Source organism: Felis catus, chromosome C1 (assembly GCF_018350175.1).
Source record: "Felis catus isolate Fca126 chromosome C1, F.catus_Fca126_mat1.0, whole genome shotgun sequence".
NCBI classification, from domain to species: domain Eukaryota; kingdom Metazoa; phylum Chordata; class Mammalia; order Carnivora; family Felidae; genus Felis; species Felis catus.
Genome location: NC_058375.1, coordinates 57690069 through 57707727, shown reverse-complemented (window position 1 = coordinate 57707727; position 17659 = coordinate 57690069). Strand labels below are relative to the sequence as shown.

The following is a 17659-nucleotide window of genomic DNA, read 5'->3' as shown; positions in this document are numbered from 1 at the left end:
GTATAAAAGAAATCAAATAAAATTCTTTGTCTAGTATTTTTTTTAAACTAAATTAACTAGTTAGCAATAAAAATGTTCATTTTTCTGTAAAGTGAGAAAACTTAGGGATAGTATAAAGGACATTTTCACATTTCAGCTGGAAATATCAAGCAATAACTTCTTATTACTAATAAGCAAGATCTTTTAATAATGTCACTCCTAATTCATAATTCTATTGCTTATAACTGCTCAGAACATTTGATGTTATTATCTTATCTTCAAAATGTATCAATAGAGAATCCTTAGATAGACTTGATAACATTCACAGATGGAAACCACTTTCAATAATTTTAGCATTGAATATTTTGTTCCAGATGCAGTTTTCTAATGTGTTATTCAACAAGAAGGTGAACACCTTTCAATATTACAATCCAAGTAAAAATTCACCTTGTAAAGGGTGTCTAAATACTTTGTTTTTTCTTTTTTGCCAGAGGTAAGTCAGGTGCATTTTGTTTTATGTTACCATCCTCCAAATGTATCTTATACATTTGTGTATAATGTGATGTTTCCGTGTTTTGGTAAAACAATAGCAAACACAGACAACTGGCATTACCTAGCTTATAAAGCATACCTTTTAGCAATGTGTTCCTTTCCCCTGGGCGTAGCTGCAAAACTATACATCAAAGTTTACTTCTTTCATGTGTCAAATTCCTTGATTGCAAATAAAAAAGTTGTGGGTTTTTTTTTTTCCTAGTAGAAAAAGTAGATGTTTCCTTAAAATGAAGGAAATGTAATTAATTTTCACAATTCTTTGGCTATTGATGATGGAAGAAGCTGGAATTTAGAATCCAGTGTTCTCTTTCCAATTCTCTTATTCTCCACAATGGCAGATATTTGATGTAGCAAGAAATAACCAATCTGTCTTGTTCACAAGGAGGGCCCCACACAGTAGGTGCAGCCAGTGAACTGCAGGATGGCTTTATCCCTTTTTCCCTTGCTGCATATTTTATTGCCTTTAATGTGTAGCTTCATCCCTTGTTAAATGCATACTCCAGGCAATTTGACAGATGGGATGGATTTTTTTTTTTTTTGGTGTTTGTATGGTATTTTCAAAGCAAGAACAAATCTGCCTTTTCAAATAGTCTCTAGTTAGAACTCCGTAAAACTGCACATGATTCTGTTTTGTGGGGGGAGAGGGGAGGGGTGTTTTTTGATTAAATGGGAATTCAATATATTAGAACTTCAGAGTTTCCCCTGGCCGAAAGAAAACCCAGCCAATACATCACAAATATCAAACTGTTCTATTGATAATTTAAAAAGATAAATAAAAATATGGCCCTATATATTCTGAAAAAAGTAATAAAGCTGCCAGTAAACACATATCCCAGGTGACTGCCAGAGGCAGTTGATAATGCATTAAGCACCACAGGAACGTAAGGATGCAGGATGATTAAAAAGTGGTTGACATAATGATATATCGCATGTTGACTTAAATTCCTCCTGGGAACTATTTTTATACTACCCTTACATCAGAGCTGCCATAAATTAATAATCATCAAATTGATTAACAGCTTTTATTTAACCTTTTCTGTATTCATGAGCGTGAAATTATAGTAAGAGTTCATATTTATAATTGTAGACTCTGTTTATTTAGTGTCTTCTAAGGAAATATAAAGCCCCACATGAAATATGTAAAACCAGACTCTTCAATACAGGGTCTTACAGTGATACATCAAGTCTTGGTTTGTAATTTCCACACTCCTTAACTTAGAGCTTCCATGGAAAACCTCCTTTGTAATGGTAATTGATCTAGAAAAAGCAATTCTGTAAAATATGGTTATTTTTCACATGACATGTATTAATGGACGTGCTATAAGGATCCTCTAAACTTACTCCTGCTCATATGGTACAGGATAGACCAAGAGTAACAGTGAAGAACAGTGAAAGAAAAGAGAGCCACTTAATTGAAGGCCATGTGAGTAAATGAAACATCTAAGAAGAAAACCTGGCAATAAAGGAGTTAGCTGGCAAGAAGATGGTGGCGGGAAAGAAAAAGGAAGAGAGCATTAATGGCTGAAATAATAAAAATCTCTTAGAAAAAAGTATTTAAAATAGAAACTTAGGGGCACCTGGGTGGCTCAGTCGGTTGAGCGTCCAACTTCGGCTCAGGTCATGATCTCACGGTTCGTGGGTTTGAGCCCCATGTCGGGCTCTGTGCTGACAGCTCAGAGCCTGGAGCCTGCTTCCGATTCTGTCTCCCTCTCTCTCTCTCTCTGCCCCTTCTCTGCTCATGCTCTCTCTCTCTCTCAAAAATAAATAATAAACATTTAAAAAATAAAATAAAATAGAAGCTTAGCACTTCCTATTCCTTTCCCCACTCTCTTCTCCGATGCTTTGAGGTGGCTGCCCAACCCAGATCCGGTTGTGGAGGGAACCATTCATTCTCCCAGCTGCTGGAAGGCTGCCTGTTAATGGCTCACAGGTGCATTCCTCTCTGGCACTGCCTTTTACTGAAGTGGATTATCTTGCCCAGGTTATACTCCTCTGATAACTGGTGCATGCTGGTTTAAAAACCCAGCCACCTTTTCTCACTTTGGCATAATTATGAAGGGCTTCCCCAGCTCCAGTGCTACAAATAGGCTCTGTTGAAGCCTCTGTTACTACCTCACTGTAGTTAATTTCTCTTTCTACTCAACACTCCCCAATAATCCTTATCCTTATCCTTAGATCCCATTTCCAAGGAGCCCAATCTATGACACATTTGATTCCTTATTCTACAGAATTATAAAGTCCTCCACAGGTCCTCAACACTATCTTAACCGCCAGATTCCATGAACCCTTAAACCTTGTAGTTTTTATCTAACTGTTGATCATTGTCTTTCCCTTAGCATTCTTTATACTCTTGCTTACATGTAACTGCTTTACCCTGGTTATCCTCCTACTTCTTTAAGCATTTTCCATTTTTGCTTTTGGTTTTAACTCAAGTTTTTCTTTCAGTACTCCTCTTACTTTGCTTTGTACTTTTTCTTGGGAAATCTCATGTACACTCTTGGCTTTAGTCCCCATCTTCATAGTAAAACCTTCTGAATCCAAATATTTAGCTCAGATCTCTGTCCTATATTTCAGAAACCCACTAGGTATTGGTCCCTGGATATTGTATGGCTGCTCCCAATAGACATTCTTCTACCTCCATGATCCCCACCAGTTTACCCTTCACACTATGACCAGAGGTACCACATTCAATGCTTCAATGCTTACTGCCACTGTCACTGTCCCATTGTTGTTGCTTTAAGAAGGACTTGTTCCATTTCTATTTCATAAACCTATGACTCTACACAGTTTTATAATGGTTATGAAATTTTATGATGTTCTCTCCATCCAATTTCTCTCATGCAAACTTTCTTGCTGGCAATACAGTAGAAAGGGAATGGTCCTTTGAGTCCTATAGAAATAGACTGTGATGCTGATTATCCCTTTAGTTAACTGTGGTAACCGTGAAAAGTCACTTAACTAACTTCTCTGCAGCTCAGTTCCTCAACTCTCTTATAGAGATATCATGAGGGCTAAGTGAGAAAATGTGTGTATAAATGTACTTGGACTACATAAAAGTTACTCAATAAATGTCATGTTCTCTCCCTTCTGCCCTTCCTCTCCTCTCTAGGTTTATTGCTCCAGCTATGCTTTAAACAACTCAACTCAGTTTCTAAATTCCAGCTAAAAAGTGCTCAACCAGACCACAGGTGGGAAGTGGGCTCTTCGTTCAGCACAGATAATTAGGAATAAAGTCAGATAGACATGGCAGCACTGGGAACTCATTCACCTGGCATCAGAACACCTCAGGGTGCAGAAGCCAGTTGCTGGTTCATGCAGAGATCCCCAGAGCGGCACACATCTGGCCAGGAGCCTGGGGTATGCACCTGGTCATAGTCTCTCTCTGCTTATCGTGGCCTTGACAGTCAAGTACGATTTGTATCAACTTCACTGCTTCCCTATAGCTTCCCTCTCCTACCATCACTATTTTGTGGCTTACCCCAGCATTTAGTGACTTCTTTCCTCTCATAATATTCAAAACCTTTTGACATCTAAGTTATATACAGATATTAAAGGATTTAAAGAATGATGGCATCAATTTCATCTTTTATATTTTAAATATCTGTCCCTATAGATGCCACCTGTAATCTGTAACAGCTGTTTTTCAATTTTAGGTTGTTCTCAAATAAACCATATTAAATTATTTTAAATTTCTAGCAAACATGACTGATACACTTTCAGTAAGATATTGACTTGGAGGTGGTTTAGGTTAGTTTTTTGTTTTTTGTTTTCGTTTTTGTTTTTGTTTTTTTGTAGTATAGGCTTACTACATTTTTAAGGGAACCAAATATATAAACCAAATAAAGGAATACATAATTATTTGTGAAAACAGTTGAAGAGGATTTATTTAAAAATAGCAAATCCTCATTGTACATTGAAATGATTTTATTTACAAAAATTCAGTAACATTTTGTATAATTTTTGTAAGTCTCTCTGCCATTTATAAGTATAGACCTCTGACTTCTCACCTCAAAAGAGACATGGCATCTTGAGTGATTCCTACATTTCCTGTTTCTCCCTATTCCAATCCATATGTCGCACAATTCTCAGGATTTGTGTTCCAAATTCATAGGCCTAAACGATCACTCCTTTGTGCAAGACGCACACAATCAAGAGAATGTGGATTTCATATTTTATTTATTGCTGTAACCCCAGCACTTAGAATAGGGTTAAGCTTGTAGTATATGCTCAATAAATATTGGTTGAATAAATAAATCTTATTTAAAAATAACATAAATTTGTCCTTTTTGGGGTATAATTTTCTAACGTTATATTTTCCTTTACAAACTATAAATGAAAACTTTTTTCATTTTTTTTTTAATTTTTTTTTCAACGTTTATTTATTTTTGGGACAGAGAGAGACAGAGCATGAACAGGGGAGGGGCAGAGAGAGAGGGAGACGCAGAATCGGAAACAGGCTCCAGGCTCTGAGCCATCAGCCCAGAGCCCGACGTGGGGCTCGAACTCACGGACTGCGAGATCGTGACCTGGCTGAAGTCGGACGCTTAACCGACTGCGCCACCCAGGCGCCCCATGTAAACTTTTTTCAAAATAGTTTAGAATAGGTTAAGGTTTGAATACAAATTCTGCTTTAAATATGCTTTCCTTTGAAATAAATTTGTTTAATTTGGTTTATATTTATTGACTCAAACACGTTATTTTATTTTTGTTTTATTTTTATTTTGTTATTTATTGATTTTGGGGGTTTTTAATTCAAGTATAATTAATATACAATGTTATACTAGAGTCATTCAATATAATGACTCAGCAATTCTACTCATTACTCAGTGCTCATCACAATAAGTGTACTCAATCTCCTTCACCAATTTTACCCATCCTCTTACCCACCTTCCCTCTGGCAACCACCAGTTTGTTCTCCATATTTAAATCTGTTTCTTCTGTTTGTTTCTTTTTTTCTTTATTTGCATATTATGTGCTTGCTATGCGTCATGTATTCTGTTGCTTCTTATGCCAATCTATTTCTTATACTGTTCTCAAATTTAAATTTTACATGAATAGCTCAAAATTCCTCATTTATAAGGAATGGGTTCTGTCATTTTCATTTGCTGCTTCATTCCCAACACCTAGGCAATCTTATGAGGCAAATGCGATTATTATGTCTTTTTTTTTTCAAATGAGGAAACAGAAACAATGGAAAATTAAATAATGTGCTCTATTTTATACAGCTTTAAGTGGAAGTGCTGGATTTTAAAGTAGATAATTCAACTCCAGAACATGGACTTCAGCCACTAGACCCTGCAGCCTTCATGGCGTAGACATCTTTGTTACCCCTTGGTGCATATCTAACACCGTAACTTGAAAAGAATAGGGGACCCTAAATATCACATAAGATGAGTAATGATAAGAAGAAAGCTTTAATTCCCAGTGATCTTCCTAAAACTTTGTGGCAACTAGCCAATAAAACATAGAGATAAATAAGAGAGAACCCAAGGACTTTTGGCAACTTATTTAGTGTCAAAAACTGAAACAAAAAACACCAATACTCTTCTCCCCATCTTGGCATTTTGTGGTACTTTTTTTCTGTTAACCCAGTAAGTCTCAGATGAGGTTTACTATCTCTCATTTATTTGACATCTCTTATCTATAAAATAACATTTTCAGGATAGCTGCTATAAAAGTATGAAATCATCTTTACGGGTGCTTGGGTGGCTTAGTCTGTTGTGTGTCCAACTCTTGATTTCGGCTCAGGTCATGATCCCAGGTCATGGGATTGAACCATGCACTGAGCTCTGCACTGAACATAGAGCCTGCTTAAGATTCTCTCTGTCTCTCTGTCTCTCTCTCTCTCTCTGTTTCTCTCTCTCTTTCTGTCTCTCTCTCTCCCTCTGCCCCTCCCTCCAGCTTGCACTTGCTCTCTGCATATAAAATAAAAACAAATTTTTTAAGTCTGAAATCATCTTTGTATTCCACATTAAATATAAAATGTTCCATAATTGTAAAAACTTTTTCATTATCACAAGTGAATTAAGATTAAAATAATAAAATAATTCAAGAAGACAGACTTCCTGTCATAATCTATAAGAAATTCCCAACTGCTTCTAAAGAAATAAATACCAACATAAATTATCTATAGAAGTATTATAGCAAAAAAAAGAATTAATTCTACCAACAAAGAAAAAGTGTATTTTCCCCATACACTAAAATCACACCTCAGGTGATGAAAATATTTGCAATATATATGAAAGAAAAAAGGGCTCGTATATATAATATAAAAAGATCAGTTACAAAGTGATAAGAAAAAGCCAACACAATACAAAGGTAGGCAAAAATCTCAATATACAAATTGCAGAGGAGCATGTGACTAATATACATATGAAACAATGGTTCATCTCTCTAGTAGTCAGGAAAGAATAACCTGAGGTAATTCAGATATTACTTTATATCCAGTAGAATGAGAAAAATAAGAAAACAGTGATTATGACTTATTTCTGAGTAGCAATGTGGGAAAGGATGTTAACATATCTGTGACACTATAAATCACTGTAGCTTTGAGTACAATATTCACCTATTAAATATAGAAAGTCATGTGCACCACATTATGGATAATGGTAAAAACTGGAATAAGCCCTATGCAGGTCAATTTTACAAATTCTACCAAAATTACAAAAAGGCATGACATTGTATATAGCAATTCCACTCTTCTTACGATAAGTTTGCATAGATGCAAAATAAGCTATGCATATGATCATTTAGAGTAGCTTTTTGTGATAGCAAAAGACTGGGAGTTATATAAATCCACACAAATGTGCTATTTAGGAGTTCGTAAAAAAATGAAAATAAAATAAGCAAGTTTTCTAAAAACAAATATGAAATTATGTCTGATATTTTCTCCTTACTGGGAAAAATGCCATAATCTAAGGAAAAGAAAGAAAAAATATGTATGTGTGTATACATAGGCTTATTATATATTGGAGAGATATCTCTGGAAGTCTATATAAGAAACTGACAATACCAGTTACACTGATGTACAACAATGCTAATGTACTTAGTGCCAAGTGAACTGTATACTTAAACATGGTAAATTTTATGTTATGTGTATGTTATGTGTATTTGATCACAATGAAATGATTTAAAATCTATGTCCTATATAAAAGTAAAATAATATAATTTAAAAATTATATATGTACAAATTTACAAATGTAAAGTGTATTTATGTCCTACCAAGCTTATATCTGGGTATGTTCCCCCTTGGAAACACAAGTAAATAAATGGGGATATATTCAAGTTAGCTCATATACCATTATACTAAGAGGGAAAAACTGGAAATAGAGTAAATCATCCCCGAGTAGGGGATTGTTTAATAAAATGTACCCAGATATTATAGAATCTAATACAACTGTTAAAAAGAATACATTATGAATGGATAAATAAACTACAGTACATCTGTACAATGAAATATTATTCAGTGCTAGAAAAAATTATCTATCAAGCCACAAAAAGATATACAGGAAATATAAATGCATATTATTAAGTGAAAGAAGCCAATCTGAAAAGGCTACATACTGTTTGATTTCAACTATATGACATTCTAAAAAAGGCAAAACTGTAGTTATGTAAAAAGGTCAGCAGTTGTCAGGGATTAGGAGGGATGCAGGACAGAGGATTTTTAGGGGAGTGAAACTATTCTGTGTAGTACTATAATGATGAATGTCATCATACATTTGTCCAAATCCACAGAATGTACAGCAGGAGTGAAGCCTAATGTAAACTATGGACTTTGGGTGATAATAATATGTCAACATTGATTGTAACAAATGTACCACTCTGGTGAGGCGTGTTGATGGTATGGGGGGCTATGCATGTGCAGGGTCAGGTGATATATGGGAATTCTCTGTAGTTTCCACTTAATTTTGCTGTAAACCTAAAATTGCTCTTAAAAAACCAAAAGTCTACTTTGGAAAAAATTCTAACAGAAAAAAGAGGAAGAAATGAAAAAAGACATTAATCTATGCTAGTTGACATGTAAAAGTTTCCAGGATACACAAAAACAAGTCACACAAAGTGTTTTTTGGCAGCATCAATGCTTCTAGAGAGAGAAACTGGAAAACCCATGTAAATGTAAACATCTGCTTTAATGATTCAAAGAGCTGAGGAAGCAACAAAGCTAGTTACTTGGGTAAGTTTTCAAAGTGGGGAGAACCAAAAAGAAAGGAGCTTTTGATGCCCAGCTCATCTCCTTTCTCTGGAAGCATTTGCCAATTCTATGATAGAATTTAGAGTCTGATAATCTGGGTTTAGTTTGATCAGAGGGACACAACTGGGGAAAGACAGATAACAGCTTTGGGTGGTCTGGAGAGCCTAATGTAAACATTGGAGAATTGAGGAACCTTAAATGTATACTCCCCTTTGAGAGAGACTCATTGGTATATTTTGATGCTTCGTGACACAGAACACTAGAGTTTTAGATAAAAAATGTCTAAAACACAGAGCAAAATGTCCTGCCTTATCAACAAATTCATGAGGGGCAAGAATCATAGTAAACACTCCAAGATTTCAGTTGAAAATCCTAGAGGGCTATGCTTCAGAAAAGGAAGCAACCAGAGACAGACTGAAGCATTCAGCCTCTACTCATTTTAATCCCTGAAAAAAATTAGGTGGAATATTTTTTTCTGCTTTACTTGCCAGGATATTATCACCTGGTGACTCTAAAAGTTTTCATACTCCATGTCTGGCATTTAATAAAAAATTACTTAAAAAGGTAGGTTCATAATGGCCAAAGTATAAGGGAATAAACAGACACTAAAAATAGATTTGCAGGTGATCACGGTATAATGGACAAGAACTTCAGAATAACTACAATTGATATGTTCATGAACACAGTGGAAAAGATGGACATGATAGATCAGATGAATAGAAATAAAATTTCTCCAGATAATTAGAATTTATAAAAACAGATGCAATAGATGTTCTGTAATTGAAAAACATAATCTCTGAAGTTCAGAATTTAACAAATATTTTAAAAATCATATTAGAGGGCGCCTGGGTGGCTCAGTCGGTTGAGCATCCGACTTTGGCTCAGGTCATGATCTCACAGTTAGTGAGTTCGAGCCCTGTGACAGGCTGTGTGCTGACAGCTTGGAGCCTGGAGCCTGCTTCCGATTCTGTGTTTCCCTCTCTCGCTGTCCCTCTCCCCCTCACGCTCTGTCTCTTTCTCTCAAAAATAAATAAACATTAAAAAATTAAAAAAAAATCATATTATAAATTGGATAATGAGCTGGAAAACAGATCAATAGACAGTACCCAATTAGAGAGAAAAAGAATATAAAATAGAGTACAAGAGAAATGTGGGCACAGTGGAGAGACCTATGTAACTAAAGTCCCATAAAGAAGAGAGAAAGAATGAGATTGGAACAGTACTTACAAAGATGATGACTAAGTATATTCCAAATTTGATGAAAAGCTCTAGCCCAGGAAAATCTGTAAACTATGGGAAAATGACTGAAAAGAAAACCACCCCTGGGTGTATCATAATCAGATTGCTGAAAATAAAAAAAAAAGAAGAGAAAATCTTAAAAGGCTATAACAACAACCAAAACCAGCTCAATTAAAAATTAGGCAAAGGATTTGAACTGACATTTATCCAAAGATGTACAAAAGGCAATAAGCACATGAAAAGATGCTCATTAAAGCACTCATTAAAGGATAAATGGAAATTGAAACTACAATAAGATATCATTTCATATCCATTAAGATGGCTACCATCACACGCACACACAGGTACACTCACACACACTCACACACAAACAGGTGTTAGCTCAGATGTGGAAAAACTGGCTTGCTTTTTGCACCATTGGTGGGAATGTAAAATGGTGCAGCCACTATGGAAAACAATACGGCAATTCCTCAGAAAACTAAAAACAGAATTATCATATAATCCAGCAATTCCACTTCTGGATATATACTCAAAAGTATTGAAGGCTTGGGTTTAAAGAGATATTTGCACACCTATGTTCATAGCAGCAATAATCACAATAGTCAAAAAGTGGAAGCGAACCAAGTATTCATCAACAGATGAATGGGTAAACAATATGTGGCATATACATGAAATGGAATATTACTCCATATTAAAAGGAAGAGGATTCTGACATATGCTACAACATGTGCAAAACTGAAGGACATTAATGTTGAATGAAATAAGCCAGTCACAAAAGTACAAATACCATAGGATCCCACTTATATGAAGTTTCTAGAGTAGTCAAATTCAGATAAAGTAGAATGGTGGCTTCCAGGGGCTACAAGACATGCAGGAGGAAATGAAAGACATACATGTTAGAATTGTTGTGAGAACGGCAGTCATGTGAGAGCAAAGAAGGAACACAGGAGAAGGACTGGGCTTTTCCCAACAGTGGCAAATGGAGTATTTGTCAGCCTACTATGGGAAATCATTTATGAGATTACTACATGAAATAATAATGGGCCATATATAATTGATAGGATTACCCTGTAAGAAAGAGTTCTTCAACCAAAATACATTAAGTTGAATTAGCTATTCAAATCAGAAGTTTCAGGGAGTTATGATGATATTCTGAGAATAAGCAAATCTGAGTTAAAAATATGAGACTATGCAAGACAAATCTGGAAAACATAATTCTATTATTGGGATTGATATATGAAGGAGATAAGGTAAAGAATAAAGGTGCTATATTGGAAAGGATTCACAAATTCATCTGGCCTCCAAAGTTGGATTATCTCCATGGGGTTCCTAAGCACTGACAGATATCTAAAAGTTTTTTCTCATTCAGTCATCCTCCTCCAAGGCGTCTCAGCAGCGTTTGACATGGCTAACCTCTATGAATATTTCTGCTTTTGTTTCTTTAAAAAACAGAACAAAATACTGGAAGCCAGTTTTCCTCTTACTGCTGACCACTGCTCAGTTTTTGTGGCTGATTCCTCTTTCTCTAAGCAGAATTTTGATGACTGAATATTGATCCTAGGAACTATACCTATGGTAATATTCCCCTTCCACTGTGTACATGTTTTCTGCCTGGTGAAATCCTGGTGGCTTCAACCACTGAGTCTATTCAGAGAAATCTTCTAGTCCTACCTCCAGTTCTGCATTTCCACCAACCCTGAGATGTCCCCATTTTGCTATAGCAAAATGCTATGCTCCAGGCACCTGAACTTCACATTCTGAACTAAAGTTACCATTTTAACATCCTCTACTGAAGGTAAACTCCTCTTCTCTTAATGCTCCAGATTTCAAATAATGGGGTCATTATGCATCCAAATGAAATTCCTATAGAATCCAGTGAAGAAGGTATTGTTTCAAATCAAAGTCCTCCTCTCTCTCTCTAATGCCATCACTTTAGTTTGAGTCCTACGTTCCCCAGCAAGTGTCAGTTTCCTGGGCTCCCACCACCAGACTCTCATCTTCCAGATGTTTTTCTTTTTAAAAATAATTCTTCAAGTTCTTTAATTCCTTTTAAATTATAGTCTTCTTCATTTCCTTCTGAGCTGAAATTGATGCTAACTATTACCAAGGCATTTCTAAACCCATTTTCAGAATTTTCTCTCCTTTAATACAAAGACAGCCCAACTGAACTATTTAAAAGTTTGAATTTTGAATTTCAAAATTCTTACACCTTATAGTGTAAGCTTGTATCACTGTATGACATCCTAAGATAAAAAGTCTAAGTTTATAAACCAGATTCATTAGGCTTTCATTCATGCTTTTTTATCTCTGAAGTGTTTTTTGAGTTATTGTTTAGCATTCTTCTTATCAAAATATGTGGTTTCAATTGTATAAACATTTGATATAATTTGTATGTGAGGTGTTTATCAAACCATGATTTATCATTTATAAAGCCTTAACAAAAAGACTGAAAGGGAAGAAACTTTTTTTGGCTTATATAATTCTTTAGGAATCTGTACTATTAAGCAATTGAAATATAATTTTAAATGATGTCTGTAATTATAGAAATTTCTACTACTATAGGATTTTAAATTAAAATACATATATAATTTCTAAAAGTTTTGATTGTGGATACTGCCATAATTTCTTATAGATTTTTCTTTGCAGATATATCTTAATCACCATCCATTGAAAAATATCTGTTAAATTAAGAATTAATTATATTATTATCCTGAAAAATACATGTATATTATGTATATATGTGCATATAAATATGTTTATGTGTGTGTATATGTGTAATTTTAACATGTAAAATCAGTTTCTAAGTGCAGACTTAGTTCCTTAATCCATACCAATGAAAGACTTGATGCAAATACTTTCTAAAATGAGTTTAGTTTTAACATTTTCTGATTCTATTACAATCTCCAAGATGCATTTCAGGAGAAAGAATCAGCTTCAAACACTTTAATATGGAACAATGAGATTTTCAAAGATTCTTGTTGCCATTCAAATAATCTTATTTACCCTTTCCACATTCTTAAGTCTTTTTTAAAATCCATTCATCCAAACATTACATGCTTTTATCGTTGAACCTCCTATTTCATTTCTTGAAAATGTCAGTGAGTACTGATGAAGGGAAAGTACCTGCTTTATGTCTGGATTTCATTTGATATCACCTTGAAATTTTAAAATGTAACCTTCAAAAGTGAATGTAACTTCATTCTCTTTCTTAAAAGCATGATTGTATTATAATTCCTATTAATGGTTTAGGAGAGGAATTAATACATTTATATGGTGGTTGAATGTGTTGCAAGATACAGGGAGATTATCAGTCTTTTCAGAAAGGAATATATTGTTGAATTAGGTCTCTAAAAATAAGACCTAGGAAAAGATACAATATTTAAACTCATCTTTTTGACCAAAATCACTTCATTATTATTGACCAAAAATCTGTTTCCTGAAATCCATAGTTACCAATTTTCTTCCTAACTGTTTTTGTGATGTAATATAGTTAACACAAATACTACTAAATATGAATTTAAAATTACAAGGCTATTTGTAATTATAGAGTAAAATTCCCAGAACACTACTGAACTCTATATACTTAAGCATAGTAAAATAACATAGTATCTACTTGCTAGTTATTCCTGTCTCTGCAGACTTCTAGGTTGTGACCACTTTGACTTGCATTTTTTTCATGTAGCGGGCTCCTTTAAAAAAAAAAAAGAAAATTTAAAAAATTTTAATTACTGTACTTATAAATTGACAAATGCATCTAAATGAACATAATAAGCAAGAATGGAATGTGAAGAGCTTAATCAGATGTTTTTCTAATTGTCAGATTACACATCTTAATCAGAATAATTCCACAAACACTACCATTTTAAATATTTGAGCTTTGAATATATAAATTCAGTGTGGAACAAAGAATGATAATATTGTCCAATATTCCTTCTAAAAACAATTCTGTTTCTGCGAGGAAAATTCTTTGTATAGTGATTTTCTTCCTTGTGTGTTTGATTCCTAATAACTACATAATACATGTGAAATGTTATTTTTCCCTTGTTTTTAAAAATTACAGAAACAGAATTTCTTTTAAAATATTTCATAATTTAGATTCTTACAGGTAAGAGTTGCCTTTCCTCTAATTATTTTTAATGAATAAAGTTTTATGTTCTCACTATTACACCTTCAACCCTGATTTGGTAATTCCCAGTGATCATTAAAACAAAGTGCTTTGACACTGGCACTTATTACGTGTGTGGATACTCATAGCTTAATGTGTTTGATATAGTACAATGAAAATAACCCAGCCTAGAATACCCATATGCATTTGTAATAATCAAATTTATTTTTTAAAGTGACTTTAATGAGATTAATGCACATACGCACATTTATTTAGTATTGTAGTTTGCACTCGATATGTTACAACCTATGGTTGACAGGGGAAATAAAGAAGAAAATGACACCTTGAAATTATTTGTTTGAATACTTAATGTAAAGGCTTCATATTTATAAAACCCAAGAATTTTGATATAATTATTAAATGTGTAAGTCAGGACTATAAGGTGATGAGGGAACCTAGGGCAAGCTGAAAGGCCTCAAAGGCTCTACCCCTTACCCCCAGGTGGGATATGTGTGATATTCCTGGCTGCCTAAGAACAAAGGAAAGGAGAAAAACAAATGGCTAAGTGGTAGAGATCATAGTCCTGCAGGACTTAAGTCTCCATCACCCCTCCATAGTGATGTGGGAAACCAAAGTAGAAGGAAATGGCAGACAAAACGAAATTTCCTTCTAACTTGCAGCCCATTGACAAACACTTGAGGCTGGCAGAATAAAACATTTCTCCTGGAACTCCCTACTGTCTTAATGCTAATAATTTGCTAGAGGGAAAAAATAACCCTAAGCTAGACAATAGCTAAGCCTCCACTATACAGGGAGTCTTGTTTAGCATATGAAAATATCACTCAAAACTTCCCCTGGACTTTACCTCCCCCAACAACCAGTGTCTCCTCATGGTCCGAGGGCAGCTCTTCCAACTTACAGGTCCTATCCCCGTGCTTCAATAAAATCACCTTTTTGCACCAATGACATCTTCAAGAATTCTTTCTTGGCTATCAGCTCCAGACCCCATGAACCCCACAAACCCCACTGTCACCCCAAAAACCTCATCATATGGAACCTCCATTTATCAGTGGAACAGAGAAGGATTTAGTCGACAGAGTCAGGCAGAGCCTGGTGTGTTTTAGGAGTCATAAAAGAAAGCTTTATTGATATTATTTAGTACAATTATCTAATAAAAAATTTGAAAAGGGGCATTAAAGGACTAAGAAAATATTCAAGATCTGCTTAATAAAGCCAATTGTACATGGTGACATTCAGGTACCAAAAAATCTCTTGAAATTAAGACTCTAAAAGATATTTCGGAAGATAAAAACTGTAATGAAATATATAAATAGCAATTAAAATGCTGGAGATTATGTTTATTTAATTGATGCAATTATTTACTTGTATAAAATTCATGGTTTTAAAATAAGGCTTAGCAAACCATATGTTTAGGCTACAGTAATTTTCTGTTTATAAATGCAATATTAAAATGAAATAGAAATTAACAATTTTTGTAGTTATTCTTAATACTTTTGTCTTTTCATTTATACTAAAATTAAAAATGATTTACCTACCACCATTACAGGTTACATAATGAAATGCTTACAGCCTGCAATATAGTATACTGAATTCTGTAGAACTACACAGATGCAGTCTGATTCAATACCATTTAACATAGTCTAGAGTCTAGATTAGAAAACTAGAATCATCTATTGTAACTTCTTTATCTGTATAGCGGCAATAATAATTAACCTTAAGTGTCTCACAAATAGTTTTTAAACAAATAATATAAAGTAAAGTAAGTTTTTAGTAGCTAAGCATACAACTTAGGAGATCTGTCTTTGCTATTATTTTGTTTTATTGTAACAAGTAAAATTATAAGCTTAAAATATACTATTCTAGTGCCTAAAAAAGTGATATATACTTTAAAATAAATTATTATATTATTGTTTTCTGTTTCCTTCTTGCTACTTTGTGGGAAATGAAAATTGTCCCTCTACTTCAGGCAGATTCCCTTTCAATATAATGAAAAAAGTCTGAATTATTAATATTATTATTACAGTTATATTATTATACTATATGATCCCATAGTATAGTATGCTATACTATACTATTATAATAGTTATATCATTATATTATTATAATATAATACATAGTTACGTTATTTTGAGAATGAGTAGATTTGCTTTTGTTATTTGCAAATCACTGGAATTGGGCCTTGCCATGGCTAGCTGGGCATGCACACTCAGCAGGAAATGGAAACAATGTTAGGAGGACACACACTCTTTTAAACACAGTATTTTATTTTACTTCTATAAATGACCTAATATACTTAGTTACAGATAAAACCACATTTTTAAAGCTGATGTTGAAGGGGAAAAAAGGAACTCTTTGGTTATAATAGAGACTAGCATACCAGCCTTGATGGCAACCTTTTACTAAATAACTTAAAATGCTTAAAAGAGAAAGAATTTTCCAGTGTGTGTGTGTGTGTGTTTTGTTTTTTGTTTTCTGTTTGTTTTTTTTCCCAGTACTATCACTGTCCCAGTTGGTGCATTGTATGTTTGGTTAAGTGCCTGAGCCCCAGGTTAAAGTCCATTTTAAAAGACTTAGTGCAAGAGCTTACATATGGAAGCATTGTGTGCAAGTCTTTTGGAAGGTTTCTTGCTTCAGGGTACACTCATTTTGCAGTATTTCTGGTTTCCAGTTTTTCAGTCAACAGTCTTGCAGTATAACCTACTCACTCAGTGCCTAAACTGTATGTAAAGGATGACAAAAACAATCCATGTTATGCATTAAATGGATGCTAATTATCACTAGCTAGTGCTCCTTATTACACCCCTTTTCTTCCCAAACTGTCCATATCTTTTGATAGTCTGAGCTGCACTAACCCCAATTTGACCTGCATCTTCAACTTGCTACTCAAAAGTACAAAGTGCATATGAAAAGTCCTTAAAGTATGGGTTACTACTTAAAATACAGCCTGGGGGGGGGGGCAAGTCTATATTCAGTTATGCTCTAGCCAGTGCGTCTCACTCTGTAGAGGCTGTAATATTTAACAAGTACTGGTACAGCCTTTGAGCTATGACTATGCAGTAAACAGGCCAGATTTGGATGCTAAGCACTACAACTCCCAGCTTCACATTTCAATTATATTTAAATGATATTGCCTAATATAAGTGTTTAAATGTTCATTAAAATTAACCTTTCGTATCGAGAGGGCACAGTGGGTATTCTTGACAACACTAAAATTTTAGACATAGGTTTCCAACTACTACTGGATAAATGAAAATTCAGAGGGTTTGAAATGTCAAGAATGCTGTGAAATAGATACTGAATTGGCTAAGAAGTTTAACTCTGTCTCATGGTTAATGTTCTCTTAGTGTTTCTGTGATGTGATTACTAATAGTCATTAACTATTTAATGCCAGTAATGTTCTCAGAGCTAATGAGGTACAGACTCTGCTTATCACAGAAACTTGATAATATCAACCCAGGAAAGACTTATGTGGTAGGGAACAAACTTAGGTTGAATTACAAGGTTAAAACAAATTTTAAATGCCCACAGTCTGTTTTAGGAGGAATTTCATCACAGCCCTCCTTAGCAAG

General features: G+C 34.3%; 1 protein-coding gene across 10 annotated transcripts in view; it reads right to left on the bottom strand.

The window, feature by feature from the left end:
* The window catches only part of LRRC7 (leucine rich repeat containing 7), a 550569-nt gene that overhangs the window by 394107 nt on the left and 138803 nt on the right, over nt 1–17659 (bottom strand). The window contains exon 2 of one of the 10 annotated variants that reach the window (XM_019837220.3): nt 13578–13653. The exons of the other annotated variants lie outside the window; for them this stretch is intronic. Coding sequence (XP_019692779.2) covers nt 13578 — 1 coding nt within the window. The 5' untranslated portion in view covers nt 13579–13653. The remainder of the gene's footprint in view (nt 1–13577; nt 13654–17659) is intronic. 10 annotated transcript variants of the gene reach the window in all.